The sequence below is a fragment of the Corythoichthys intestinalis genome, chromosome 18 (assembly GCF_030265065.1).
Source record: "Corythoichthys intestinalis isolate RoL2023-P3 chromosome 18, ASM3026506v1, whole genome shotgun sequence".
Taxonomy (NCBI): Eukaryota; Metazoa; Chordata; class Actinopteri; order Syngnathiformes; family Syngnathidae; genus Corythoichthys; species Corythoichthys intestinalis.
The window spans coordinates 34,354,118-34,381,784 of NC_080412.1; the positions used below are offsets into that span (position 1 = coordinate 34,354,118).

Genomic DNA, 27,667 nt, shown 5'->3' on the forward strand with positions numbered 1-27,667 from the left:
TGGCCTAGCCAGTCTCCAGATCGCAACCCCATAGAAAATCTGTGGAGGGAGTTGAAAGTCTGTGTTGCCCAACGACAGCCCCAAAACATCACTGCTCTAGAGGAGATCCGCATGGAGGAATGGGCCAAAACACCAGCAACAGTGTGTGAAAAGCTTGTGAAGAGTTACAGAAAACGTTTGGACTCCGTTATTGCCAACAAAGGGTACATAACAAAGTATTGAGATGAACTTTTGGTATTGACCAAATACTTATTTTCCGCCATGATTTGCAAAAAAATTCTTTAAAAATCAAACAATGTGATTTTCTGTTGTTGTTTTTTTTTTTCCACATTCTGTCTCTCATGGTTGAGGTTTTAATTAATTAATTAATTTAATTTCAATTACAGGCCTCTCTAATATTTTCAAGTGGAAGAACTTGCACAATTAGTGTTTGACTAAATACTTATTTGCCCCGCTGTATACTTAAATATCTGCAGAAATGCGAGGGGTGTACTCACTTTTGTGATACACGATAAGTCTGAAAGGGGCGTGAGAGGCCCGGGTGCGGTCACATCCCCAGCACCCACCTAAATTACGCCTACGCCTTCACATAGACGTGAAATTAAGATTGTCTGTGCACCTCTTTCAGGATGGCAGAAAAGACAGACCAGGTTTCCGTCAGCATCCCCATGGAGGAGACCAAACTTCACAGCGGGGCACCCACGGAGGCGCCCCTGCTCACCCACCTGAAGAAGGTGGAGAATCACATCACTGAGGCACAGCGATTCTCCCACCTGCCACGCCGCTCTGCTGTGGATCTGGAGTTCAATGAGCTGTCTTACACCATCCGTGAAGGTCCCTGGTGGAGGAGGAGAGGTACAGTGCTCCACCTTTAGTCCGAGTGATGAATGTTGATCAATAGCTTCGGTGCACACATTTATGGAGCCTTTTAAAACAGATGTCACAAATGGAAGAAAAACATATATTTTCACATTTTTTGCCTCACTGTTCTCTCTATTTTGTGCTCCCCAATCAATCACACACACACACAGACACACTCGTATGCCTTTGCAGCGCTCAGCAAAGTCCAGCCATAGTAAATAATTTACGCTCACATATCGTCACACTGTTTGCATCTCTTTTTTCCTGCGTTGTCAGTGAGTCAGACATGATTGATCTGCTCATGAAATATGAACAGCATTGAAACCACACCACCCTTATTCATGATAAAAGGATGTCCAACGTTACAGTAGGTCACAGTGACTTTCTGACAAATCTACTCTCTCTGAACTTCATGTTTACCTGCTCTGTAGTTTTAATAAGGTGGGTCGTTTTACTGTACATTCTTGTACACTTAGGAGGGGCCAGTCATTATTCATTTTTAAGCAGAGGCTGCAATAATCCCATTGAGAGTAGAGATGTCGGGTCCGATCACGTCATTTTCAAAGTATCGGGATCGGCAAAAAAATAACGGACATGCCTTTTTTAAATATACATATTTTTTAATTAAATCATTTTCTAATTGTATTAACGTTACAGACAAAATGTCTTACACTTATCCAGAGTCTTTAGTTTTGGCTTAAAGTAGGGTTATCAAATTTATCGCGTTAACGGCGGGAATTAATTTTTTTTAATTAATCACGTTAAAGTATTCAACACAGGGGTGTCCAAACTTTTTGCACAGAGGGCCAGATTTGGCGTGGTAAAAATGTGGGGGGCCGACCTTGGCTGACATCCTTTACGTAGAACAATATATTAAAGCAAAATTTAGCAAGCCATTCAGTGTGTCACATTTGCTTGATCATTTTTTTTAAATGAATAATTTCAACAATCTCGCAACTAGCCTTTGCGGCGTTCTCTTTCGACTCTCGGGCTCTTGCGAAATACTACTGCTGTGAAATTAAACTAGCTTCAAGTTACTTCAATTTATCGCTGCGTATCTTCCCTGTAATCTTGTCGTACATGTCAGCGTGTCTTGTTATGTAATATCGCCTCACATTGAAAGCTTTAAAAACAGCGACTGTCTCTTTGCAAATGAGGCAAGACACAGTTGTTGCGTATTTAGTGAAGAAATAGTCCAATTTCCATCTATCCTTGAAGCGTCAGCCGTCACAGTCAACTTATTTGGGTGATTGTCGCCATTTTAGGAAATTGGAAGTAGAGGGTCACTCGGAGTAATGTTGCTTAGCCCTTAAATACCTGCAACATGAAGCAATTATCAGAGAATCCCAAAATTTGAAAAATAAGGTCCTAATGAAACCTTTTTTTCAAATTTGTGAAAAGAAAAGTCAAAATGAATATGTGTAATAAGGGCTCTAATAACTATAACCCATGCTAAATCATGTTTTTTTCTCATGGAAACTGCAGATGCATGTGTTGACTTGCAGCCATCTTTTTTTTTTCCAAAAAGAAATGTCAAAATTCTAAATTAGTCTGAAATCATTACATTTTAGGTATATCAAATGTAATACATTTGGCAATAAAGGGTCAAAGTGCTGCTGCCTTTTAGTGGGTAAATGAGGAGCAGCATTTCGTGTTTAAGCCACTTCATATGCCGGAGGCAGTACTGCTGACCAATTTATTAAGTCTGTGTGCGGGCCAGATGTTATTGATTTTATGACAGAGGCTGGGGGCCGGATGAAATTTGACCACGGGCCGCATTTGGCCCCCGGGCCGGACTTTGGACATGTCTGATTTAACGCAATCAACGCTTGCGCTGCACGACCCACTCACGCAATGTCACATTCAATCTATAATGGCGCCGTTTTACTTATATATAGAGCTAAAAGGCAGCGTAAAATGAGTACAGTGACTTTTGGCAGCCTTTAGCGCTTTTTTTTAACTGGCTAAAGCCTTACACTCCCTCTCTCAACAAAAATATCGTGGGAAGCAATGTGGGGAAGAAAGGTAGTATTTGATCTTTTTCTTAACACCCTATGTTATTTCCCAACGCAGAGAAGATATATCAGTTGGTGCCACTTTGCACAGTCATGGTTGCACTTCCCATCATGCATTTGGGCAGAAAAGATGGCTACAGTATCATTTACTGAAAGCTCAACAAATACACTAGATGGCAATATTTAGTCACAATATACAAAGTCACATTTATCCTTTAAGAATTACAAGTCTTTCTATACGTGGATCCCTCTCACAGAAAGAATGTTAATAATGTAAATGCCATCTTGAGGATTTATTGTCATAATAAACAAAAACAGTACTTATGTACTGTATGTTGAATGTATATACCGTAAATTCCGGATTACAAGCCGCTACTTTTTTCCCTCATTTTGAATCCTGCGGCGTATGCAATGATGCGGCCAAATTATCAATTTTTCTAACGACCGCCAGGAGCGCTCGAGCAGTCGAGACACGTGGAATATGTGTGTCGAGGAAGACGCTAGTTGGCACTCTTACCCGTATTTTAACTTTGTGCTTTGTGCACGAATAAAAGTAGCAGACCCTCATCTTTGTGCATTAGTAGAATTAGCATAGCCTGGTACTCCAGACTCACCGCTGTTCCAGCTATTGAGTCTGGCCACCATTAAGCGGATAAAATTTTCAGGGCGGAGCAAGCCACAGCAAACAGACAGCGGAGTGGACCAATCAGCGACGGGCGGGACGAGGGACTTGCGTGCGGAAGTAAACATACAAGGAGAGCGGCGTTTATTCAACATGGCTAGCGCGAGACAGACTGTTGTCACTGACTTGTGTCGATGTGTTTTTGGTAATTTAAAACTGATTTTACCGTGGATTGGAACATATTTTCGGCTCTCCTGTTCGCCATCTGTGTCGTGGAGACGACTTCCGACGCGGAAGAGTGACACCGCTCGTTAAGAGCACGTCACACAAATAAACGAATCTGATTTATCGATTGATTTTGTACTTGCTCGAGAGGGCGTTAATGGGCTGGGTCTCAGACTATTCCCTCAGTATTTGAAAAACACACGGAGAACAGTCTGTCCGTGCCAGGCAAGAATTAGCATACCCGCATCACTAGAAGAAATGGAGATGATGTGCCGAGTTGAATTGAAGGCTTGGATGGCCAGCGGCGTCAGATCGTTTACAAAAGTGGTCGTATGCGAAGAGCAACTTTTGCAAAAGTCTGACAGCGTGGAGCAGCGTGAAAAAAATCCACCATCACCAACGGGTTTCGAAAAGCCGGTCTGCTGCGTGATGAAGAGGACGACACGCTAAGGAGTGAGCTTGAGGAGTCAGCTAAGTGCCGTGTTGCTGGCGCTTTTTGGAAAGAAAAGTTAGGGTATTGTAACGATGACAAATAGTAACCCGTTAAGTTAGGTTGCAATTCTTTATTTTGGAAACTCGTCGAACAACACACGACTGCTGCCTCTAGCAGCCGACGCACACACACAGACACACCCGCAACAACAACAACAGCACGTCGCTTGCTCTTCCGCACCTCCCTTACCTGTAAGTCACGCGCTGTATCATAACCCGATTCGTTAAAATATGGTATTTAAACTTGGAAAACTCTGTATTTCTTTATAAATATTTCAGTTTAATATGTGGGCACACGCGGCTTATAGGCAGGAGAGGCTTATGTATGTACAAAATGCTTTTTCCTTTAAAAATGTACTGGATGAGGCTTGTAATCCGGGGCGCTCAATGGTCCGGAATTTACGGTATTCGTCCGAGTTTTATTCATTTTTTTCTTCTTCATGCATTGCCAAAATGTATATGATCGGGAAAAATTATCGGGAATGATTGGAATTGAATCGGGAGCAAAAAAAAAGCAATCGGATCGGGAAATATTGGGATCGGCAGATACTCAAACTAAAACGATCGGGATCGGATCGGGAGCAAAAAAACATGATCGGAACAACCCTAATTCAGAGTATTTATTAAGGAGGTGGTCTTGGTAAAACAGTAAAAAAAACAGGACGTATTGAACTGAAGTCAATAACGTTTTTCCCTCGCTCATCAAATTCAGCCTGCGCTCTCTGCTTGTGCTTTCTCTACGGGTTCCTCAGCTCATGCAAGGGATGCGTGAAGAGGATGTGCTTCAGTTATTCCATATTAAGCAAAGTCTTTAATAGCTAGGCTCTCTAACTCATAACTTTCTTAATAAGCACAATGCAATTATATACCCAGAATCACAGCCCCAAAATAATTTCCGATGGTATACTAAGAAATTGCCAATTAAAGGAATAGGAAACAGGAATTTATTTATTCTGACTCCAGTAGACCTAAATTGCTGTGTGTAAAATGGAACGTGCTCACCATTTCAAAGAAATGCTTATTTATTAATCTAACCTTTATTTATCTAGGTAAAGGAATTGATAGTTTTGCATTCACAATCCTTTAGTACAGTGTTTCTTAACCTGAAAGTTAAGACACGCAGGGCCCTGTTTTTGGACGCTGATATAGGCAAAGTGGCATTTTAAACCAGGTTTTGGACTGGTTAGTCCCCAATTTATTTATTTATTCCAATTCTTTCAACTGATAGTCCTCTATCTAATGGGAGGAGAAACTGGTTTGCTCAGTGGAAAGTTCACTGTTTTGTGGCAAAAGGTGGATTTTTCAGATGAATCTTCCATTGAATTACACCACAGTCGCAGCAAATATTGCAAGAGACCTACTGGAGCCCGCATGGATCCAAGATTCACTCAGAAAACAGTGAACTTTGGTGGTGGCAAAATCATGGTCTGGGGTTACATCTAGTATGGGGTGTGCGAGAGATCTGCAAGGTGGAAGGCAACATATATAGTCTGAAATATCAACAAATCTTAGCTGCCTCTTACATTCCTAACCATAAAAAGGGACAAATTCTGCAGCAGGATGGTTCTCCATCGCATACTTGAATCTTTACCTCAAAGTTCTTCAAGGCAAAGAAGATCAAGATCCTCCAGGACAGGCCAGCCCAGTCACCAGACATGAACAGGATGAAAGAGGAAGCACGGAAGACAAAACCCAAGAATGTTGATGAACTCCGGAGTCGTGCAAGACTGCTTTCTTTGATGTTCCTGATGACTTCATCAATAAATTGAATGAATCCTTGCCAAAGCCCATGGAAGTCATACAAAATATTAAATTTGGATCTCACAGCACCACTACTTAATTCACTTATGTTATGTAACATATTTTGTATTTGAAGTACATTTTTTGTTCAATTTTCACACGACTTTCTGTAGGCGACAAAACTTTTGTCTTGCCAAAATTTGAACTTTATGTCTTCATTAAATGATAAATCTTTTTTCAGTGAAGCAAATATATTTTTGTACATTCAACATAATTTGGGAGGGTCTTAGCTTTCATATGAGCAATTTCTGAAACCAATTGAATAAATAAAAGTCAGGTTATTAGCAATTGTATCTACAAAATGGATAAGCGACAAGACTTTTGTCAGGGACTGTATTCTTATGAGAGAATCCCACTTGACATATGACCATTTCGACTTACAAACCAGGTCCTGGAACGAATTAAATTCGTATGTAGAGGTAAAGGCAAAGGCAAATTTATTTATACAGCACAATTCAACACAAGGCAATTCAAAGTGCTTTACATCGAATGAAGATCATAAAAATCACATTTAAATCAATACAATGTAAAAACCAAGACAATCAAAATCGGAAATACAATTATACATAAAAATCACATTTAATAACATAGAATAAAAATAAATAAAAATAAAACAAAAACTACTACTAATAATAATAATTGAAATCAGCAATGGAGATAAGCACAAGAGGAATAGAAAGCAAGTAGATTGAAATATATAGACAGTTATGGATATGCAGTGCTAAACAAAAGCGTTTTTAGCCATGATTTAAAAGCGCTAACAGTTTGAGCATACTTCAGACATTCAGGTAACTTGTTCCAGAGGTGAGGAGCATAATAACTAAATGCTGCCTCACCCTGCTTGGTTCTTGTTCTTGGAACATGCAGAAGACCGGTTCCAGATGACCTTAGGGGTCTAGATGTCTCATAGGAATCTAACAAATCAAGCATGTATTTTGGTCCAAGGCCATTAAGTGTTTTATAGACGAGCAGTAGTATTTTATAGTCTATCCTTTGACTCACTGGAAGCCAGTGTAGCGATTTCAAAACCGGTGTAATGTGGTCCAGCTTCCTTGCATTTGTGAGGACTCTGGCTGCAGCATTCTGTACTAGCTGCAGCTTCCTGACTGATTTTTTATCAAGACCCGTAAATATACCGTTGCATTAGTCCAATCTGCTGAAAATGAATGCATGCAGAAGTTTTTCCATGTCTTGTTGAGTCAGAAGCCCCTTAATTCTGGTTATATTTTTTAGGTGGTAATAAGCGGATTTAGTAACGGACTTTAGATGGCTATCAAATTTTAGGTCTGAGTCAATAATTACGCCAAGGTTTCTGACTTGATTTGTAGCTGTAAGTGACATTGAGCTAAGTTGCCTGCTTATCTTTGACCTTTCCTTTTTTGGCCCGAAAATGATCACCTCTGTCTTCTCCACATTTAACCGGAGAAAATTCTGGCACATCCATTCATTGATTTGATGGATGCATTTACTCAGGGAGACTAAGGGACTATAATCATGTGGGGACACAGAAATGTACAGTTGTGTGTCATCTGCATAGGCGTGATAGGAGATGTCATACTGTTCCATTATCTGAGCTAAGGGAAGCATATAGATGTTAAATAAGAGTGGTCCAAGAATTGACCCTTGAGGGACTCCACACGCGAATTTGGTTCGTTCTGACTGATGGTTTCCGATTGACACAAAGAAATCCCTATCATGTAAATAGGATGTGAAGCACTGAAGTACAGTGTCAGTAAGCCCTACCCACTGTTCCAATCTGCTGAGTAGTATGTTGTGATCAACCGTGTCGAATGCGGCGCTGAGATCCAATAGTAACAGAACAGATAATTTGCCTGCATCTGTATTCCGACGAATATCATTTAGGACTTAGGTACCACTGTATTTTTTTCCCCCCTCATGCAGTCTGCTGAAGCAAAATGCTGGCATCCCATTGGTATACAGTGCCACAAAAGGATGACGCATTGCAAGCTTTGAGTCTGTGATGTCAGACGTGCGGAGCAGAGCACAAATCTTTATCTCAATAGCACTGCTTATGAGTTATTCCTAGAAATGACTGTGGCAAATGGGGCGTATGCAGAAAGCGCAACGGATGATGATCGTCCATCTCTGCGGTTAAATGCTTGGTTTTTTTTAGCTTTATTGGTGAGAAAGTAAAAGAGCTGAAGTCATGTGCAAGCTGCCCGATGGAAAGACTTCTCCAAAATGTTGAACCTTTTTCAGATATGGAACATCATTCCTCTAAATGCACCAACGACTCATTCCTGCACTGTGCACATCAATCTGATAAAATGGTATAGCTGGTTGCTTGATTAATGCTGTTTTAAGATATGTTCTTCCTCCCAATCAATTTACTGAGAAAAAAATTAGATAATGATAAAGCAATGTCCTTGTCCTTCAGGGAATAGTGGTAGAGAATATAAATGTTATCTACTGATTGTCTCATGAGTCACGCTTCTCGAGACAAATAGAAACGAGGTTTTATTTCACAGCTAGGCTACAATAAATCACAGATATGTTCCTTGTCTGTGAACCACTATTGTTATCTAATACTAATTGCTTGACTTGAGAGGGGATAAAATATTTTAACACTATATATATTATATCAGACCTATCAGTTTATGTGCCTATATACCTGATTAACTGCTAGCCCAGGTATTTGTATAGTACACAAACAGAGTATGTGTTGTGTTAGTAGTAAAATTGTTCTTAAAGGGATCCACGGATTGAAAGACTTGTAGTTCTTAAAGATAAACGTTATCATGAGTTAAAATAAATTGATATTGAAACCCCTCTTGATGTTTTCGCTTTTATACAATTTGTAAAATTAGTTTAACGAGTAGGTCGCCATTGTTGACGTCGCTGGGCGGTGACGTCACTGCGTTACCTTGCCGGGCTTCTAGAGTATGACCCTAGCGACATAAACATGTAATCTGTTCAATTATTCAATTATTAATGAGCATGACAGCACTGTCAATATTTCACAAAACGAGCAGCAAAAGCAAAATGAACAGGAAAGACGGGATGAGACAAGACGAGAGTAGGAAAAAATAAAACTGTGTTCTGCCAAAATGTGCTACACCTGCGAAATGTCTACAAGAGGCAAATTTGACACCCGAGGTACTACTGTGCGCTTTCAGCTTGTTTTGTTTAGATGCAAATAGGCAGAACATACTAAAGATGCCTTAAGAAAATATTTAAACTAGGGCTGTCAAAATTATTGCGTTAACAGGCGGTAATTAGTTTTTTTTTTAATTAATCACGTTAAAATATTTGCCTTAATTAACGCACATGCCCCGCTCAGATTAAATTGACAGAAGTGTAATGTCCGCTTGTTACTTGTTACTTGTTGTTTGGCACCCTCTGCTGGCGCTTGGGTCCAAATGATTTTATGGGTTTGGGGAGTGAGCATGGTGTAATGACATCAACAATGGCAAGCTACTACTTTATTCTTTTATTGAAAATTTTACAAATTTTAATGAAACGAAAACATTAAAAGGGGTTTTAATATAAAATTTCTATAACTTGTACTAACATTTATCTTTTAAGAACAAGTTTTTCTATCCATGGATCCCTTTAAGAGAATGATAATAATGTTAATGCCATCTTGTTGATTTATTCTTATAATAAACAAATACAGTACTTATATACCGTATGTTGAATGTATAAATCCGTCTTGTGTCTTATCTTTTCATTCCAACAATAATTTACAGAAAAATATGGCATATTTTAGAGATGGTTTGAATAGCGATTAATTATGATTAATTAATTTTTAAGATGTAATTAACTCGATTAAAAATTTTAATCGTTTGACAGCCCTAATTCAAACGTCGTAATATCAAATAATGGTGGTTTAAATATGCTATGTCAGTGGTCCCCAACCTTTTTTGAACCACGGACCGGTGTAATGTGGGCCTGTTTTTTTACAAAAAACCCGGCAATGTGTGGCAGAAAATGACAGTAAATATAAAATAATATGTCGAGGGTAAAAACGAGTATTAACTCATTCACTCCCAGCCATTTTCACCGGTGCAACCCCCTTCGCTCCCGCCGTTTTACTGGATTTTGACTGATTTTGCAAGGCCCACAGAAAATTCTGTTCTATTGCTATATAAACATGGAACCCACCAAAAGAAAGATTAGACTCTCTTTTTTCAGCAGGAAAAAGTTAGTTCATATCTTTTTCCATTCTTTAGAAATCAGCATTAGAAAATAGCTTAGTTTGAGCAATTTTCCAATTTCTGATGAAAAAACGGGGAAATTGAGCTTTTTGTGAAAGCATACATTTCAAACGTAACTTTGACTTTAACACAGCTATTTTTTACTTTAGTTACCTCTCGAACATCTGAATAATGTTTTCCTTTTACAAAATAACATAAACAACAAGACAAATAGAGCTTTTTACAGCAACTAACAATTTATTTACACATAAATAACTGAGAGATGAAGCTGTTGTGACCGCGACAGCCGGGTAAACTTTTCCCTCATCCCCGCCTGTCTCTGCTCGGCGAGCGGACTCAACGGCATTGTCCGCTGCACTGGTGGTCCCGGTCGTTCTGCTCGGTCGTCCAGCGCCTGGCATCCCAGGCGTCCTCTAGGTTGCTCTGCTCGGTCGTCCGCTGCCTGGCATTCTGGACGCTATTCGGTCGTCTTCCGCTGGTGCCCCGGCCGTGCGGCCCGGCCGTTCAATGCCGTTGAATCGGGTTACGGGTCTTGCGAAATGCGCTACTGCCATCCAGTGGCCAGTTTTATTGCTTTAAAATGGATTTTCAGCGTTGTGCTTTGGAGCTAAGTTGAACCAGAACCCAGAGATGTCTCTTGTGAAAAAAAAAAAACGTTAAAGACATATTATACGTCTTTGGGACACTGAAACAATTAAAAATAGAACATATTTATACGTTTTTGGGAGCAAACGAGTTAAGTGCAGGGAAAATGTCCCTCATCATAAACTGAATCAACCTTTTTAGAACAGCTGCCTCTCCTAAAACTTGTGGGCAAATATCCATGATCGCAAGCATAATGAGTTCTTCTCCAATCAAGAAAGGTTTTGTTGGGAAGAAAAGGGGAATTGCATTTAACCTTTAGTTAACCTTTAGTCTTTAGTTATTCATTATAATCATTTATGCATGCACTCAATTATCCTAGTTAGTGGTTTTATTAAATTGTAACCCATGTATTCACTATGAGTCTGAGTTTGATGATTTCCACTGCCTTTGTGTGTTTTTAAGTCGCCCTCATCTACAACTGTGTCCGGGGGAAAGAGTCACAGGCAGGTCACATTCCACAGTAAAAGGGGGGGGGGGGGGGGGGGGTGAGCTGGCCACTCAAAACTCCCCCTGGGGGAAATTTTACGAGAAACAGAAGTTCGCTGAACAAAAGGTGTTCCTTAAATTGCTTAAACTGCTTAGGGGAAGATAACATTGTTATAAAACATTTTGACACCACATACCACATGGGGGAGAGAAACATGTGACTCAGGACGGTTGGAGAGGAGGGCAACTCACTGAATCAACAACCAATAGACCACTGCCAAGTTTGAATGTTTAATCTGTTTCATGAATATGTATCCATGTTGCTATAAAGGAGGATGTGCCAGGAAAATAAACAAGCTTGGTTTGTAACGCATTTCTCAAGTGCCTTACTCTCCTTCTTCCATGCGCATGTAAAAGGTAGATACTCGAGTGGATGTCTGACCAGATGATTTAATCCCCAATGCGTGGGAGGCGAGATTTTTTCTGACAGGTTTCTTAGCTTTAGCAATACAGTTCACCATGAGGTATGTTGCTCACAGTGGATACGCTTTTGTTGCATCGTTTGCAAGCTTTTAGCCACATATTATGCAGAATGGACTTGGTTGTAGGCTCCTCTTCTGGCTCAGCAGGTGGCCTTTTCCCCGTAAAAAAGCTGTCCAAGACGTAAGCCAACAGCAGCTAAAGTTACTGTTTACTTGACTGGCGCTGGGCTGCTATAGGTGTGCAAACACCCTAGAGTATACTCGGATTAATCTATAGAGTAGACAGGGATATTCGTTAATAAATTATTTATTTCTCTGCGGCTCGGTAGCAAATCCGCCACGTACCTCTAACGGTCCGCGGCCTGGTGGTTGGGGACCACTGTGCTACGTGAGTAATGTGGTCAATAACAACAATCTGCTTCAAATCTACCACAAGAAAACAAAATGCTTAAAGGTATGAGAGGGAAACACATGCAAAAAGTAATTCGAGGCAATGAAAAGGTAATAAAAGACTCAATAAAAACACTGATAGTAAGTATTCACCGCTTTTAACCGACGTGCGCATGTGTTGGACGTCTCGCCACGTAGAAGGAATTGGAGTAACCCAGTAGTGTTTGTCTAGTGACAGTGACAAACTATGTCATCACCCTGAGTGTCCATTGCATGCCTAAAACATGGCGCCCTCCGTAGGTCAAAACATGTACTTAATATTATAGATTTTTAAATCATTGGCAATATTTTATGTGTTTTATGTCAATGCGCTGTAATGGTAAGTGTATGGTCAAAAATCCCAGCCACATGTTTTTCTGCCATCTAAAATGAATGGAAAATTTGGACGTGCATAGCCGTCAATGGCATGAATGTGCATGGCCTGAAAAAATGCCATGTACCCCCCAAAAAATGCCACATGCCAAAAAAAAAAAAAAAATGCCACAAACTAATATCTATTTTGCCACATACCAAAGAAAAAGCCACCTGTCAAAATTCATTTTGCCGCATGGCAAAAAAAAAAATGCCACATGCCAAAATCAATTTTTGCCACATGGAAAAAAATGCCACATGGCACAATCAATTCTGCCACATGGGAAAAAAATGGCACATGGCAAAATCAGTTTTGCCACATGGAAAAAAAAAATGCCACATGGCAAAAAAAAATTTTTTTTAATAAAAAATACCTCATGGCAAAATCCATTTTGCCACATGCCAAATCCCACTTTTCGTTCTTGGCCCTGCTTATATTTTATGTGTTTCTATTAACATATTTTAGTAAAAGCGAACAATTGTGGCTTATTAAAGTTTTGAAGTTTTAAGTTTTTAAGTCCGAGGTTCCCTTTAAAAGCACTTGACCGCAATCAATATCAAAGGCACCCAAAGAGATAACATTTAAAATATTTCTGTGCTTGTACGTGTCTATGTATGTGGGTAGTGGACAATGAGCTGTCCTTTTTGCCAAACGACTGAGTGAGACATAGTGATAAAGATGTCCCTGCAGTGTCACGCATATAAAACCATTATTATGCGCAAGCAACAGCTGTAGTCTGGATCATCAGTATTCACTGCATACTGCAGAAAAAGAGAAATGTTTCCTTCAAAACAGGGATAAACTATAAATCTCCAATGTTTCTTTATGATTTACCTTCAAAGTCTGATGGTCTTTAGTCTAACATTTGAGGTTTTTTGTTATGTGATCACTCAAGGTCGAGATGCTACACCATCATAACCATTTAACAACGAATGCTTCTTCAGATGGTCTAAATCAGTGTCTTATTTCTTTGTAGGCTTGAATCATTATTGGATGGATAAAATTATCGTGTGGGAATGTCACACTGCCTTAAAGGCCTGTCATAAGTATATGAAAACACTGTTGTATGCGATCAAGCTTTTCACATTTTCATGTCAGCAGCACTGTGCAAAAGTCTTAAACCTTACACCCTTGCTTTATTGTTTTGATCACAGCATTTGTTTTGACATTGTAAAGCAGTAAACAGTGTGACACATACAGTTAGCAAGATTACTCGTACACAAAATTACACACTGTGGAGGATTTGGCACAAAAGCTAATAAAACATTTATGGGCCAAGGAAGAACCCGTTTAATTTTGCTTTGACTACAATAACGACGACCGCAACAACAGTGAAAGTAAGTATTGTTATCACTACTACAGTGCTGCTAATACTACTACTAGGGTTGTTCCGATCATGTTTTTTTGCTCCCGATCCGATCCCGATCGTTTTAGTTTGAGTATCTGCCGATCCCGATATTTCCCGATCCGATTGCTTTTTTTTACTCCCAATTCAATTCCAATCATTCCCGATAATTTTTCTCGATCATATGCATTTTGGCAATGCATTAAGAAAAAAAGGAATAAAACTCGGACGAATATATACATTCAACATATAGTACATAAGTACTGTATTTGTTTATTATGACAATAAATCCTCAAGATGGCATTTACATTATTAACATTCTTTCTGTGAGCGGGATCCACGGATAGAAAGACTTGTAATTCTTAAAGGATAAATGTGACTTTGTATATTGTGACTAAATATTGCCATCTAGTGTATTTGTTGAGCTTTCAGTAAATGATACTGCAGCCATTTAACTGTTCTGCCCAAATGCATGATGGGAAGTCCAACCATGACTGTGCGTAGGTGCACCAATTGATATATTTTCTCTGCGTTGGGAAAGAACATAGGGTTATGAGAAAATGATCAACTACTACCTTTCTTCCCCACATTGCCTCCCACGATATTATTAATTGCTGAGAGAGGGATTGTTAGGCTTTAGCCAAATTAAAAACAGCTCCAAAGGCTGTCAAAATTCTCTCTACTCATTTCACGCTGCCTTTTAGCTCTATATATAGGTGAAACGGCGCCTTTATAGATTGGACGAAACAACGCGCGAGTGGGTCGTGCAGCGCATTCGTTAATTATTTAACGTGATTAATTAAAAAAAATCAATTATCGCCATTAACGCAATAAATTTGATAGCCCTACTTTAAGCCAAAACTACTCTGGATGAGTGTAAGACATTTTGCCTTTAACGTTAAATACAATTAGAAAACGATTTAAATAAAAAATATATATAGTAAAAAAAGGCATGTCCGATATTTTTTTGCCGATTCCGATACTTTGAAAATGACGTGATAGGCATCCCAATCGATCGGGACATCTTTAACTACTACTACTACTACTACTACTACCACCGTAATTTTCGGACTATAAGGCGCACCTGACCATAAGCTGCCACCAACCAAATGTGACACAAAAATTTGTGAACATTTGTTCACAGATGAGCTGTACTGGACTATAAGCCGCAGCTGTCCTCACTGTATTATGTGATATTTACACCAAACGATGTTAACCAGGAACACTTAATTTGACAGCGGCATCATAAGACTGTCATAAGAACGAATGAAACACAATGAAGCAAATTGGCTCAAAGCTCCATTGCTTCAAGAAGCTTCAAGAAGCTTCATTTAGCCATCACTGCTCCCTTGAGGGAGACAGTCAAACTGCCACCTGCTGTCAACACTGTTGTCGTCCAACATGCCTCCTAACATGCATTGCAGCGCTACAGATGTAAATAACAATCAAAATTCAATTCAATTTTATTTGTATAGCCCTACATCACAACAAGGTTGTCTCAGAGGGCTTTGCAGAGTCAATATGATACACAGTCAGAAACAGTAGGTGAATTAGATTAAGTGCATGTCCTGGGTATCCCCCATCCTTAGACACTCCATGGCAGCAAGGAAAAACTCCAAAAACCCTATCGGAAAAATGAGAAACCTTGGGGTAAACTACATTCAGGAGAGATCCACTCCCAGGACAGACAGGCTATAGATGCAACAGGACTAATGGTGGGTATTAGCAGAAGGAGGTCCAGTTTGTAGAGATTCAATGGAGTGAAGAAACAAGAAGGGGTCCATCTAGCCAGATGAGACGAGGACGTACATCCAGCCAGGGGTCAGGATAGTCTGGAGGCTGCGGCTGAAAAATAGCCCCTCCCCCAGAGGGGAGGGGGGGAAAGGGGGCACCGGGTGACTAGTGATGAAGAGACTAGTCAACTAGATATTAGAATTAGAAAAGAGAAATAAAGTAAAGACAAGTGGTAGGTAGAGTGAGAAACAGGGGATAGGACTCAGTGGCTGTACTTCCCCCAGCATTATAGCTTCTAGTGCAGCTTAATGTCCAGTCTGTTTTTAACTAGCCTGACCATAAGCTTTGTCAAATAGGAACGTTTTTAGTCTAATCTTAAATGTACAGACTGTGTCGGCTTCTTTAATACAAGCTGGAAGCTGATTCCATAAGACAGGAGCTTGGTAGCTAAAGGCTCTAGCTCCTACTGTACTTTTAGAGACCCTGGGAACTACCAGTAGACCTGCATTCTGAGAATGAAGTGTTCTGTTGGATGAATTCATGTTTTGTGCTAAATATTTCTTCAGTTACTGTTCCAGTTGTTTAATTATTAGCTAGTTATGGTATTTGGTAACACTTAATGTGACAGTGGTGCCATAAGACTGTCATAAGACTATCATAATTATGACATGACACTGGCATGGGCAATAATAAATGCTTATGACAGATATCATTTTGTGTCATCTGGCAAATTATCTCACTTTTGAATGGATGTAAAAGATCTGAGCAGGATATCAATGGAGTTAGTGACATGATTTTCCGGGTGACACTTAATGACATGATAGTGTCATGTCATAATTATGACGGTCTTATGGCAGTCTTATGACACCTCTGTTAAATACGGTGTTACCTAATAACCCAATAAATCAACAAATAGGCCGTACTGGACTCTAAGCCGCAGGATTTGAAATGATGGAAAAAAGTAGCGGCTTATAGTCCAATAATTACGGTAATAGTAATTAACAAAAAGCTGGTTTAACATCGCCAATAGCATTCATATCCAAGTTGCATTATTGTTTTTGTGCTTCAACATGATGATAGCTATACATTTTCAATCAATAGAGCAATTTTCGATTGTTTATTTATTTTATTTTTTGGGGGGGGGGGTAACACTTTATTTGACATTGGAGTCATAAGACCATTGTAACTATGTCACTCTTAGATGAATGTAAAAGATACAGACTGCACATAAATGGAGTTCGTGAGAAAATTTGCCGGATGACACTTAATGACATCTGTCATAAGCATTCATTAATGCTCATGAAACTTTCATGTCATGATTGTGACTGTGTTATGACAGTCTAATGACGCCACTGTCAAATGAAATGTTACCGTTTTATTTAAATTATAATAAATTAATATTTATATTTAAATAAAAAAAATTCAGATCATTGCAACATTCAACAATGAATTTTGTTTTTTTTCCTCTTTATCAGGTTACAAAGCCCTCCTTAAATGTCTCTCTGGAAGATTCAACAGCAGAGAGCTGATTGGTATCATGGGGCCGTCTGGGGCTGGAAAGTCCACCCTAATGAACATCCTGGCTGGCTACAGGTGAGATTAATATTATTAGTAATAATAATACATTTTATTTCTAGAGCGCTTTTCAAGACACGCAAAGATGCGTCACAAGAAAGATGAGAACACAATTGCTCAACAACAATAACAAAACAATCATAAAATTGCATTAAAAGCAGGATAAAAGTAAATTTTAAAAAATTTAAGAGGTCAAAATAAAACCGAGATAAGGATCACGGTGGGTAAGAAAGCAAAAACAGGTGTGTTTTGAGTCTGGATTTTAAAAAAGGTAGATATATTGCGAAGATCGAGGGATAGGGAGTTCCAGAGCTAAGGGGCACAGTGACTAAAAGCTCTGGAACCGAAGGTGGTGAGACGGACACAGGGACCGAAAGGTGGAGGATCAAGGAAGAGCGAAGTGAACGGGTAGGACGGTTAATACAGAGGAGATTGCATAGGTAGTGAGGGGCCAGGCCATGGAATGCTTTAAAGGTAATGACAAGGATCTTGTAGTTGATTCTTTGTTTGACTGGGAGCTAGTGAAGTTGACGGAGGATGGGGGTGATGTGGTGTGTGGTAGGGGTCTGAGTGATGAGGCGTTCTGCTGAGTTTTGAAGGAGCTGCAGTTTCCTGAGGGACTTATTTGGGAGACCAAAGAGCAGTGAGTTACAGTAATCGAGCCGGGAAGTGACTAGACTACAGACAAAAGTGGAAGCGGATGGCGGGTGAGAGAAGGGAGGAGGCGAGAAATATTGCGAAGGTGGAAGTAGGCTGATCTGGTGATGTTGTTGATATGGGAGCGGAAGGAGAGCGTGCTGTCGAGGATGACACCCAGACTCTTAACCTGAGTAAAGAGAGAGATCGGTACATTGTTGATGGTAATAGTGAAGTTATTGTATTTATTAACTAAGGCTGCGTTCAGACTGCGGGCATATCTGATTCCAATCAGATTCCTCTCCAAATCTAGGTTTCAGGACTTTTTAGGACTTTTAGGACTGTTGACACTATTTTTAGCAAGTGTCCAAATCAGTTCTGGGCCTGTTCAGACTAGACATTATTGACACACCAGACAGGTTGCTGTGGAAACGAAGGTGTCATCCAAGATAGAGTGACGTCACGGACAGTCAAATCCCATCTATAGTGTTCCGACTAAGAAACATCTTGCATATGATATGAAACCTACCTCCCTTATGTGGATTCAATCCATCTTGCAAAAATCTGATATCTGTACTTTTTGACTGTTCAGACTACAGCGCCATCCAGTTTCAATCTGGATGGGCTAAAAATCAAGACTTTTGCTGCCAGTCTGAACATTTATCAACAGTTCCGTTTGCACTGGTACCCAAAGTTTCTGTTTGGATGCAGAGAGACCGGGATGAAGGGCCAAATCCTTGTGAATGGTCGCCCCAGGGACTTGCGGACCTTCCGGAAGATGTCCTGCTATATTATGCAAGATGACATGCTGCTGCCGAACCTTACGACCAAGGAAGCTATGATGGTGAGGTTGCTTTTGCTAGTTTGTTGTTTGATAGAGTACAAAAATGAGATGCATCTTCACAATTGCTGTTTTTGCTGAACTTTAGGTCTCTGCCAATCTGAAACTCAATGAGAGCATGCAGGTCAAAAAGGAACTAGTAAGTTTTAGTAAATAAAGCAAAATCTGGACATTAGTTTGGTATCATGGATATTATATAGAAAAGTGTTTTTTATGTTTCAGGTGCGTGAGATTCTGACAGCGTTGGGGCTTCTGGACTGTGCTCAAACACGTACCATCTCTCTGTCGGGGGGTCAATGCAAAAGACTGGCTATTGCCCAGGAGCTGGTCAACAACCCTCCTGTCATGTTCTTTGATGAGCCCACCAGGTAGAACGTCAAGTTTTTTTCTAACCTGCATGATATATACAAATCCAGGTTCAAGCAGGTTCGTGCCTGTATTTTTTTTGTTTGTGTGTCACATCTCAGCGGACTGGACAGCGCGTCGTGCTTCCAAGTAGTTTCTCTCATGAAGTCCTTGGCTCAGGGAGGACGAACGATCATCTGTACCATTCATCAGCCCAGTGCCAAGCTCTTTGAGATGTTTGATAAGGTAAGCAGAGTGCCAGCGCGGCTCTCTTTCTATTAGCTGATGCTAAGATAAGACTGACTGTTGTCTGACAAAGAGCAGCATAGTAGAGTTGTTTGTTTTTGGACACCCAATATAATCACTGCATTGCTCCTAATGCTCAGTTTAAAACATATTTTATTTTAATTACCATAGTTATATAAATACATATATACAAGTATATTTGTATTGCTGTTTGCGTCACTATGTAATACATTCTTGCTATAAATGAAACAGGTCAATCTACTTTTTTTTTTTTTTAATTTTTGATGGAGCTTGGTGGTATTGTTTTTGTGATTCTTCTAATTAACTAACCAAATGGGAAACCCTTTAACACTGAGCATGCCAGCGTCTCGTGTCAGTCCTTGAAGCCTCGTCTCGCTGTAATTACGTCACCCACGCGCCGCTGATTGATCTCCCTTGAAAGTGCGGAAGTTGAGGTCCACTCCTGTTTTTACTTGAGGTCAATCGATCAAGGAAAACGTGAGATAATGTCATTTGACTTTTATAGTTTTCTTGCCCTTATAAATTAACATTAAAACGCTGCATGGACCATGTGTTTATGTTGTCCATATTTCCATCATTTCTAGTCCTTTTTCAAAACCGAAAGCACCATGAAAAACTACATATCCCAGGAGCCATTGTGAGGTCACGAAAGATGGACGTAATATGAACATTGCTAATAAATTGCCGAGCGAGGCACTACCTAAGGAGAGGGAGATGAGCAGTGTTGTCACAGATTACTTGAAAAGTAATTTAATTACTGATTACTGATTACTCCTCAAAAAAGTAAACTAGTTACTTTACTGATTACTTTATTATCAAAGTAACTAAATTACTTTAAAAGTAATTTGTAAGTTACTTTCCCCAATTTTTCTCCCTTTGCTGCATCAACAGAAAAATTTCATCGCATGTAATTGAATTTTTCAGATAAGTGGTGTCCTCAATAGATTTAATTTTTTTTTTGTTAGCAAATGCTGTTAAGCAGCTGTTGAGTGTTATTGTATGACTGATTGGAACTGTACTGCATTGTTTCGCCACAGGGTGTGCTGTCGTGTATTTTATGTTCAGTTTGAAGAAGAAGAAGAAAGTTTAAAGAGGCATTAGCGGCCTGTTCTCAACTTCTCCCTCACTGCACTTTGGCTCTCATGGAGAGCACGTTTGCTCATGTGTTCATAATAAACGATAGCCGACGTGCAAAGCAGCAAGTGAGCTGTAAAAATAGCGAGCTCAGTGGCGTGAAAAACGCGGGAGAGTTAAGTGAAGCTAACGAACAGCTAAGCGGAGCTAAGCGATGCTAAACGGAGCTAAGCGATGCTAAAAGGAGCTAAGCGAAGCTAAACAGCACTAAATGAAGCTAAGCGACTGATACTCAGTCTGTCGTCGTGGAACAGTCCAATGTAGTGTGTGTGGGGGAGGGATAATATAAATGGAGTATTCAAATGGCTTTCTTTTTTGTTTTATTTGCTTTGCACATAATTATACATGACGAATAGCTGGGGGTGCTGCTGGCTCCGGTGGCCCAAGCCCTTGCTCGTTGGGGCAAGGGCAGCTGGTTGGGGGCCCCTTTTTGGTTGGGGGCCTAAGGCGATCGCCCACTTCGCCTGAATAGTAGATCCGCCTATGATGGTCATATAACAAGGGTCGCGATGCAGAAATCGCAGACATCAAGGAGTGGTCAAGGTTTTTTTTTTTTCTTTTTTTTTCTTTTCTTTGGATCGATTTTTTATCATCTAACATATTGGGGAAAATGTAACAGTAACTAAACAAATACAATTAAGACATAGTTTTGTGGTAGATATCTGTGACTTATTTACAAACACCATTTTTTTCATTGTGATGTAAATTGTTTAAAAGTTTAAAATGTGCAGGTGAATATTTTTTTTTAAATATTAGACATCAATTAATGATTCTAAGGTAAAAATTACAGACATTTTGAATAAGAAATATAATTAATTCCCTTCTTTCTATGGCTGGGATGAAACAAAAGCATGCGCGACGTCTGTTAATGGGGGTTTCCAGGGTAAAACTGACAAATTAAAAATGCTTCGGGGGCATAATGCGTCATGAATCTGTTATGGCAGCATATAAAGATAAAGTTCTATCAAACACAACTGTTCTTTTGGCTTAAAATACAGCAGTTTATTTTAAAGAGGGGTGCAAGAGCAGAAACTGCTTTTTCAGTCTTGTCTGTGTTTTCCACCAAATATCATACCCAACCTCACAAAGAGATATCATCCAAACTCTTTTTGTGTTAGATAGGGTACAGTATTTACAGTATATACAGCATATATACTATTTTGCACTGTTGGTCTACTGCATATAACCTGTTTTGACCATATTATGTCAAAAGGACAAAACGCTTATGACCAAACCTGCTGTTTCTGTTCAATTATCAAATATAATAACTAGTCAGTCTCATTTTTTTCTTTCGAATTTTTATCCTAACAAGTTAAATAGATATTATCAAGCTTCAAAACATTTCGTTGAACATCTCTGGTTGTGAATGGGACATCAATATTACATTTTTTTTTTGTCTTTTGAGCCCAAAATTTTGATTATAGTGACGAAAACAACAGTTTGGACATGTAGATTATGGTGTCCTGAAAAAAGGGACCCAACCAGGCCATTTTGATTTTTTTAATTTGAAATATAAAAGGCAACAGCAAAGGCATGCAAATTCAGAAAAAAATAGGCTCAGGTTTTAAAGGGTTAATATTTGTTATTCTGTGTGTGGCAGGAGTAAATATGACATTTTTCTTCTAAGGGTTGCATTCCGTGGAGCCTGCGGTCATTGTACCTAAGTGTAAGAAACACTGCTGTATCTTTTCCTCTAGTTGTACATCCTCAGTCAAGGTCAATGCATCTACAAAGGCACAGTCCCTTATCTCATCCCCTATTTGAAGAACCTGGGCCTCCACTGCCCGACATATCACAATCCCGCTGATTTCAGTAAGTGAAAAATTCTTCTCGTTCAAAATTTGATGTGAGAGCCTCTCTCAGGTATCCTCTTCCACCAGTCATCGAGGTGGCATCAGGAGAATATGGGGACTTGAACCCGGTGCTGTTTGAAGCGGTGCAAGGTGGACTGTGTTCCGAGGAGGGCAAGAAGAACTCCAGAGACAAGAGCGACTCTTCCTGTCCATCTCAGTGCTACAATGTAAGGGATTCTGACCGACTCATTTACACCTTTTTTTTACCTGTCAGCTGCTTGACACAGAGAATGGAAATTTGAGTGTACATTTGGTCTGAACAGTTTCATGTATCACATGGGAGTATGACATACTCCCATTGTGATCATTTAACGTGCCTCGTTTATTAGGAGAAAGTAGCAAACAGGAAGGGGTTATGGGGGACAGAAGAAAAGAGAGAAGGAGACAGAGACATAAGAAGCACAAACAACAACAGACATAAGAAGCACAAACAACAACAAGAAATACAGTGGGGCAAATAAGTATTTAGTCAATCACCAATTGTGCAAGTTCTCCTACTTGAAAAGATTAGAGAGGCCTGTAATTGTCAACATGGGTAAACCTCAACCATGAGAGACAGAATGTGGAAAAAATAACAGAAAATTACATTGTTTGATTTTCAAAAAAATTCCAAATTAGAGTGGAAAATAAGTATTTCGTCACCTACAAACAAGCAAGATTTCTGGCTGTCAAAGAGGTCTAACTTCTTCTAACGAGGTCTAACGAGGCTCCACTCGTTACCTGTATTAATGGCACCTGTTTTAACTCACTATCGGTATAAAAGACACCTGTCCAATACCTCAGTCTGTCACACTTCAAACTGCACTATGGTCAAGACCAAAGATCTGACGAAGGACACCAGAGACAAAATTGTTGACCTGCACCAGACTGGGAAGACTGAATCTGCAATAGGTAAAACGCTTGGTGTAAAGAAATCAACTGTGGGAGCAATTATTAGAAAATGGAAGACATACAAGACCACTGATAATCTCCCCCGATCTGGGGCTCCATGCAAGATCTCACCCCATGGCGTTAAAATAATAACAAGAGCGGTGAGCAAAAATCCCAGAACCACACGGGGGGACCTGGTGAATGACCTACAGAGAGCTGTACACACAATACAAAACAGTAACACAATGCGCCGCCAGGGGCTCAAATCCTGCACTTCCAGACTTGTCACCCTACTGAAGCCAGTACATGTCTAGTCCCGTCTGCGGTTTGCTAGAGAGCATTTGGATGATCCAGAAGCGGACTGGAGGAATGTGTTATGGTCAGATGAAACCAAAATTGAACTTTTGGTAGAAAGACAGGTTCTCCTGTTTGGAAGAGAAAGAATACAGAATTGCATCCAAAGAACACCATACCCACTGTGAAGCATGGGGGTGGAAACATCATGCTTTGGGGCTGTTTTTCCTGCTAAGGGACCAGGATGACTGATCTGTGCAGAGGAAAGAATGAATGGGGCCATGTATCGAGAAATTTAGAGTGAAAATCTCCTTCCATCAGCATGGGCATTGAAGATGAGACGTGGCTGGGTCTTTCAGCATGACAATGATCCCAAACACACAGCCAGGGCAACAAAGGAGTGGCTTCGTAAGAAGCATTTCAAGGTCCTGCAGTGGCCTAGCCAGTCTCCAGATCTCAACCCCATAGAAAATCTGTGGAGGGAGTTGAAAGTCCGTGTTGCCCAACGACAGCCCCAAAACATCACTGCTCTAGAGGTGATCTGCATGGAGGAATGGGCCAAAATACCAGCAACAGTGTGTGAAAAGCTTGTGAAGAGTTACAGAAAACGTTTGGCCTCCGTTATTGCCAACAAAGGGTACATAACAAAGTATTGAGATGAACTTTTGGTATTAAACAAATACTTATTTTCCACCATGATTTGCAAATAAATTCTTTGAAAATCAAACAATGTGATTTTTTTTTTTCCACATTCTGTCTCTCATGGTTGAGGTTTACCCATGTTGACACTTACAGGCCTCTCTAATATTTTCAAGTGGGAGAACTTGCACAATTAGTGGTTGACTAAATACTTATTTGCCCCACTGTATACTGAACGCCAAAAGTAGTTATGAATATGTTGGTGCTATCGTTAGCTTGTTGTATTTCAGGTTGACACCATGTGGGGGGGCTGATGACCAAGGAGAAGGGGGGGGGGGGGGGGGGTCAGAAAGGTAATTGATTGGGAGGGGTGGAGTTTATACAAATCAGCCATGTGAAGTGTAGAACCCAGTATTTGTGTGAATCCCTTGTGAGTGTGAGTATGTTGGCATCCTATTCTATGCTGCCTGATCGCAAATCCTGACATCGAGTTTTTCTACTTGAGTGTGTGTAATTTATTGACAAGCAAGTAAGTAAGTAAGTAAGTAATCTATTTTTTTTAAAGAAACTTTAAATATTTCTTCTCTTTATCTTTACAGGAAACAGGAACCCTTGAAAAACATAGCTTTGCCACCAGTACCTTCACACAGTTCTGCATCCTTTTCAAAAGAACCTTCATTACAATATGCAGAGACACGGTAAAAGATGTTTCTAACAATCAAATTCTGTGTTCAATTGGATTGTAGGAATTTGACCTTTTAGACAGACTGCCGGAATCACGCATGCCAAACCGCCAGAATCGTGCTCGCGCAATTCCAACGACCCGGGCCGGCGCAACCCCAACAACCCGGCCAAAAAGGCTAAACTCCGCGTATTCACCATAGTTTTAACCCTTTTTACTGACTCGAAAAAGCTTCGAAACACAAGTTGACAATTTATTCCAAGTCAACAGCAATCATACAGCTAGGCAAAACAGCAAAGAGACCCAGGCGAGGAGACAGACTAGATCCAGAGTCGCGATCAACAAAAGATTCCTGAGAAAAGATGAAAGATTTCTGTCTTTTGAAGGCTCTGGTTAGGCGGGCGGTGGTCTGGAAGAAGGATGTGTTTGGGCGTTGTCTAGGGTAATTTTCCATTGCATGTTGGGCCGATGAGTCCGCGCGTCACAGTTGCCAAGGCAACCAGAGTTGGAGATTTTGTCAGTCTCAGCGCTGAATGTTCAAGTTCTCAGCCATGGAGTCTTCTTGTTGTCAGGCGTTCCTTGTGGCAAAACAGGATGTCCCGTCATTTATTCTGGACTGTTTAGAAGAGCTGATGGCGTGATTTGGTGGTGCAGACGTGGGCTTGTAGATGTTTTGCCTATCATCTGCCCGTTAGCGTCAATCTCACTCAGTCAGCTGCATGATGCGCGCATTGGGCTTCCGTGTTCAGAAGGCGTCCTGTATCTGTTATGCCCTTATCTGCCCGTTGTCTTGCAAATTCCAATCATCTATTCGTAATATAAAATACATTCTGCTTCTTTTCTTAAATAAATAGCATTTATATAATAGTTTTTCATTAGGTGTGTTGGAGTAATACAAACAGTAAATATGGGAAAGGATACTGTTCCCTTCAGAATCAATTCAATGATATTACAGTGGGCTCAATGTTAGTATTGAGTCCTGTTGTACAGAAATAGCCTGAGTACCCATGTGCTGTATTGTTGAAAAACATTACAAATACTAAGCATTATTTCATCCATCATATTGAGAATACTGCTTAATACTTTTACACATGTTGAAAAGATTTAACAAGAACTTGATATCGGGGATTAATGAAAAACACTTGTTTGTTTGATAGGTGTTGACCCACTTGAGAGTGATGTCCCATCTGTGTATTGGAGTGCTGATTGGTCTACTTTATCTCAAAATTGGAAATGACGCCAGTAAAGTCTTAAACAACACGGGTTTCCTCTTCTTCTCCATGCTTTTTCTTATGTTTGCTGCCTTGATGCCCACCGTTCTCACCTGTAAGATATCTCACCATGGTCTAGAAATATTGACTTGTTCTTGATTTTTGGAGTAGAAAAGTCACTTTAGTTGATTTTTTGCTTCCACAGTTCCTCTGGAAATGTCCGTGTTTGTAAGGGAACACCTTAACTACTGGTACAGCCTAAAGGCCTATTATTTGGCAAAAACAGTGGCGGATGTTCCATTCCAGGTAAACTTTTATAGATTTGGCAGCAGTGTTGTTTTTGGCAGCGCTTTTAGTTTTTGTCTTAGTCTTTTGGACAAGAATACTTATTAGTATTTTTATTTTAGTCATTTCAAAATGTGTTTGCCTTCGTGAAGTTTTAGTCGACAAAATCTCATACAAATTTCGTCTAGTTTTAGTCGACAGTAACTCAAAATCTTTTTGTCTGTAAGTTGAACTTTTAGTCCAAAAATAAAGATTTCCAACAATTTTGAATGTACATAGTGAGATGTGCTTATATTGTACCTTGTATATTGACAACGCCAACTTTGTGATATTTTTGATTAAACCCAACTAGAAGCCACGAAATGTATGTAAAAAAAAGAGGATTAAGAGGCTGCTCGCCACGCTAAAGTTAATGGAAATGCTAACACGAATGCTATGCTAATGTGACAAGTTACATTTAGTGTGTGATGATCACTCTGCACAGTCCTTTAAAGGCTAAAGCAGCATTGCATTTTCTCTCTTGCGAAGATAAGAATAAATCTTACCATGTGTTTCCAAACAAGTAAGCTGGAGCTCAGCCTATCTTGAAACACATCCTAAACTCTGGTGAGGAGAGGGAGGGAGACGCGCAGCACATCTCACATGAATGAAACGCCCCAAACACTGCTACAATGCAAGCTGAAGTACACAATATGAAAATGTCACACATTGTGAACATATGACAGAAACTACTGTAATTTTCGGACGATAAGCCGCTACATTTTTCACTCATTTTAAATCTTGTGGTTTATAGTCCAGTGCGGCTTATTTGTTGATTTATTTGGGTTAATATGTAACACTTTATTTGACAGCGGTGTCATAAGACTGCCATAAGACCGTTATAATTATGACAATATTATGACACTATCATGGGCATTAATGAATGCTTATGACAGATGTCATTAAGTATCATCCGGCAAATTTTGTCACCAATACTTAATTTATGTCCAGCTCGGATCTTTAACATCTATTCAAAAGTGAGATCATTTGCCGGATGGCACAAAATGAATTCTGTCATAAGCATTCATTAATGCTCATGGCAGTGTCATGTCGTATTATGATGGCTTAATGACAGTTTTATGGTGCCACTGTCAAATAAAGTGTTACCAAATACCAGAGCTAGTAATTAATGAAACAAATGGAACAGTACCTGAAGAAATAATTAGCACAGAACATGAATTTTAATTATTATTTACATCTGTAGTGCTGCAATGCTTGCTAGGAGGCATGTTGGACGACAACAGTGTTGACAGCAGGTGGCAGCAGAGGTTGACTGTCTCCCCAAGGGAGCAGTGATGGCCAAATGAAGCTTCTTGAAGCAATTCATGGTGGTTCATTTGGTCTTATGATGCCGCTGTCAAATAAAGTG

General features: G+C 39.8%; 1 protein-coding gene across 1 annotated transcript in view; it reads left to right on the top strand.

Annotated features, from left to right (window-relative positions):
- Positions 1 to 27,667, top strand: part of abcg4a (ATP-binding cassette, sub-family G (WHITE), member 4a) — a 45,772-nt gene that overhangs the window by 10,577 nt on the left and 7,528 nt on the right. Inside the window, exons 2-12 of the mRNA XM_057820806.1 lie at positions 629 to 855; positions 17,103 to 17,220; positions 18,550 to 18,682; positions 18,768 to 18,818; positions 18,902 to 19,047; positions 19,147 to 19,270; positions 22,123 to 22,237; positions 22,306 to 22,445; positions 24,681 to 24,779; positions 25,921 to 26,089; positions 26,180 to 26,280. Coding sequence (XP_057676789.1) covers positions 630 to 855; positions 17,103 to 17,220; positions 18,550 to 18,682; positions 18,768 to 18,818; positions 18,902 to 19,047; positions 19,147 to 19,270; positions 22,123 to 22,237; positions 22,306 to 22,445; positions 24,681 to 24,779; positions 25,921 to 26,089; positions 26,180 to 26,280 — 1,422 coding nt within the window. The 5' untranslated portion in view covers position 629. The remainder of the gene's footprint in view (positions 1 to 628; positions 856 to 17,102; positions 17,221 to 18,549; positions 18,683 to 18,767; positions 18,819 to 18,901; positions 19,048 to 19,146; positions 19,271 to 22,122; positions 22,238 to 22,305; positions 22,446 to 24,680; positions 24,780 to 25,920; positions 26,090 to 26,179; positions 26,281 to 27,667) is intronic.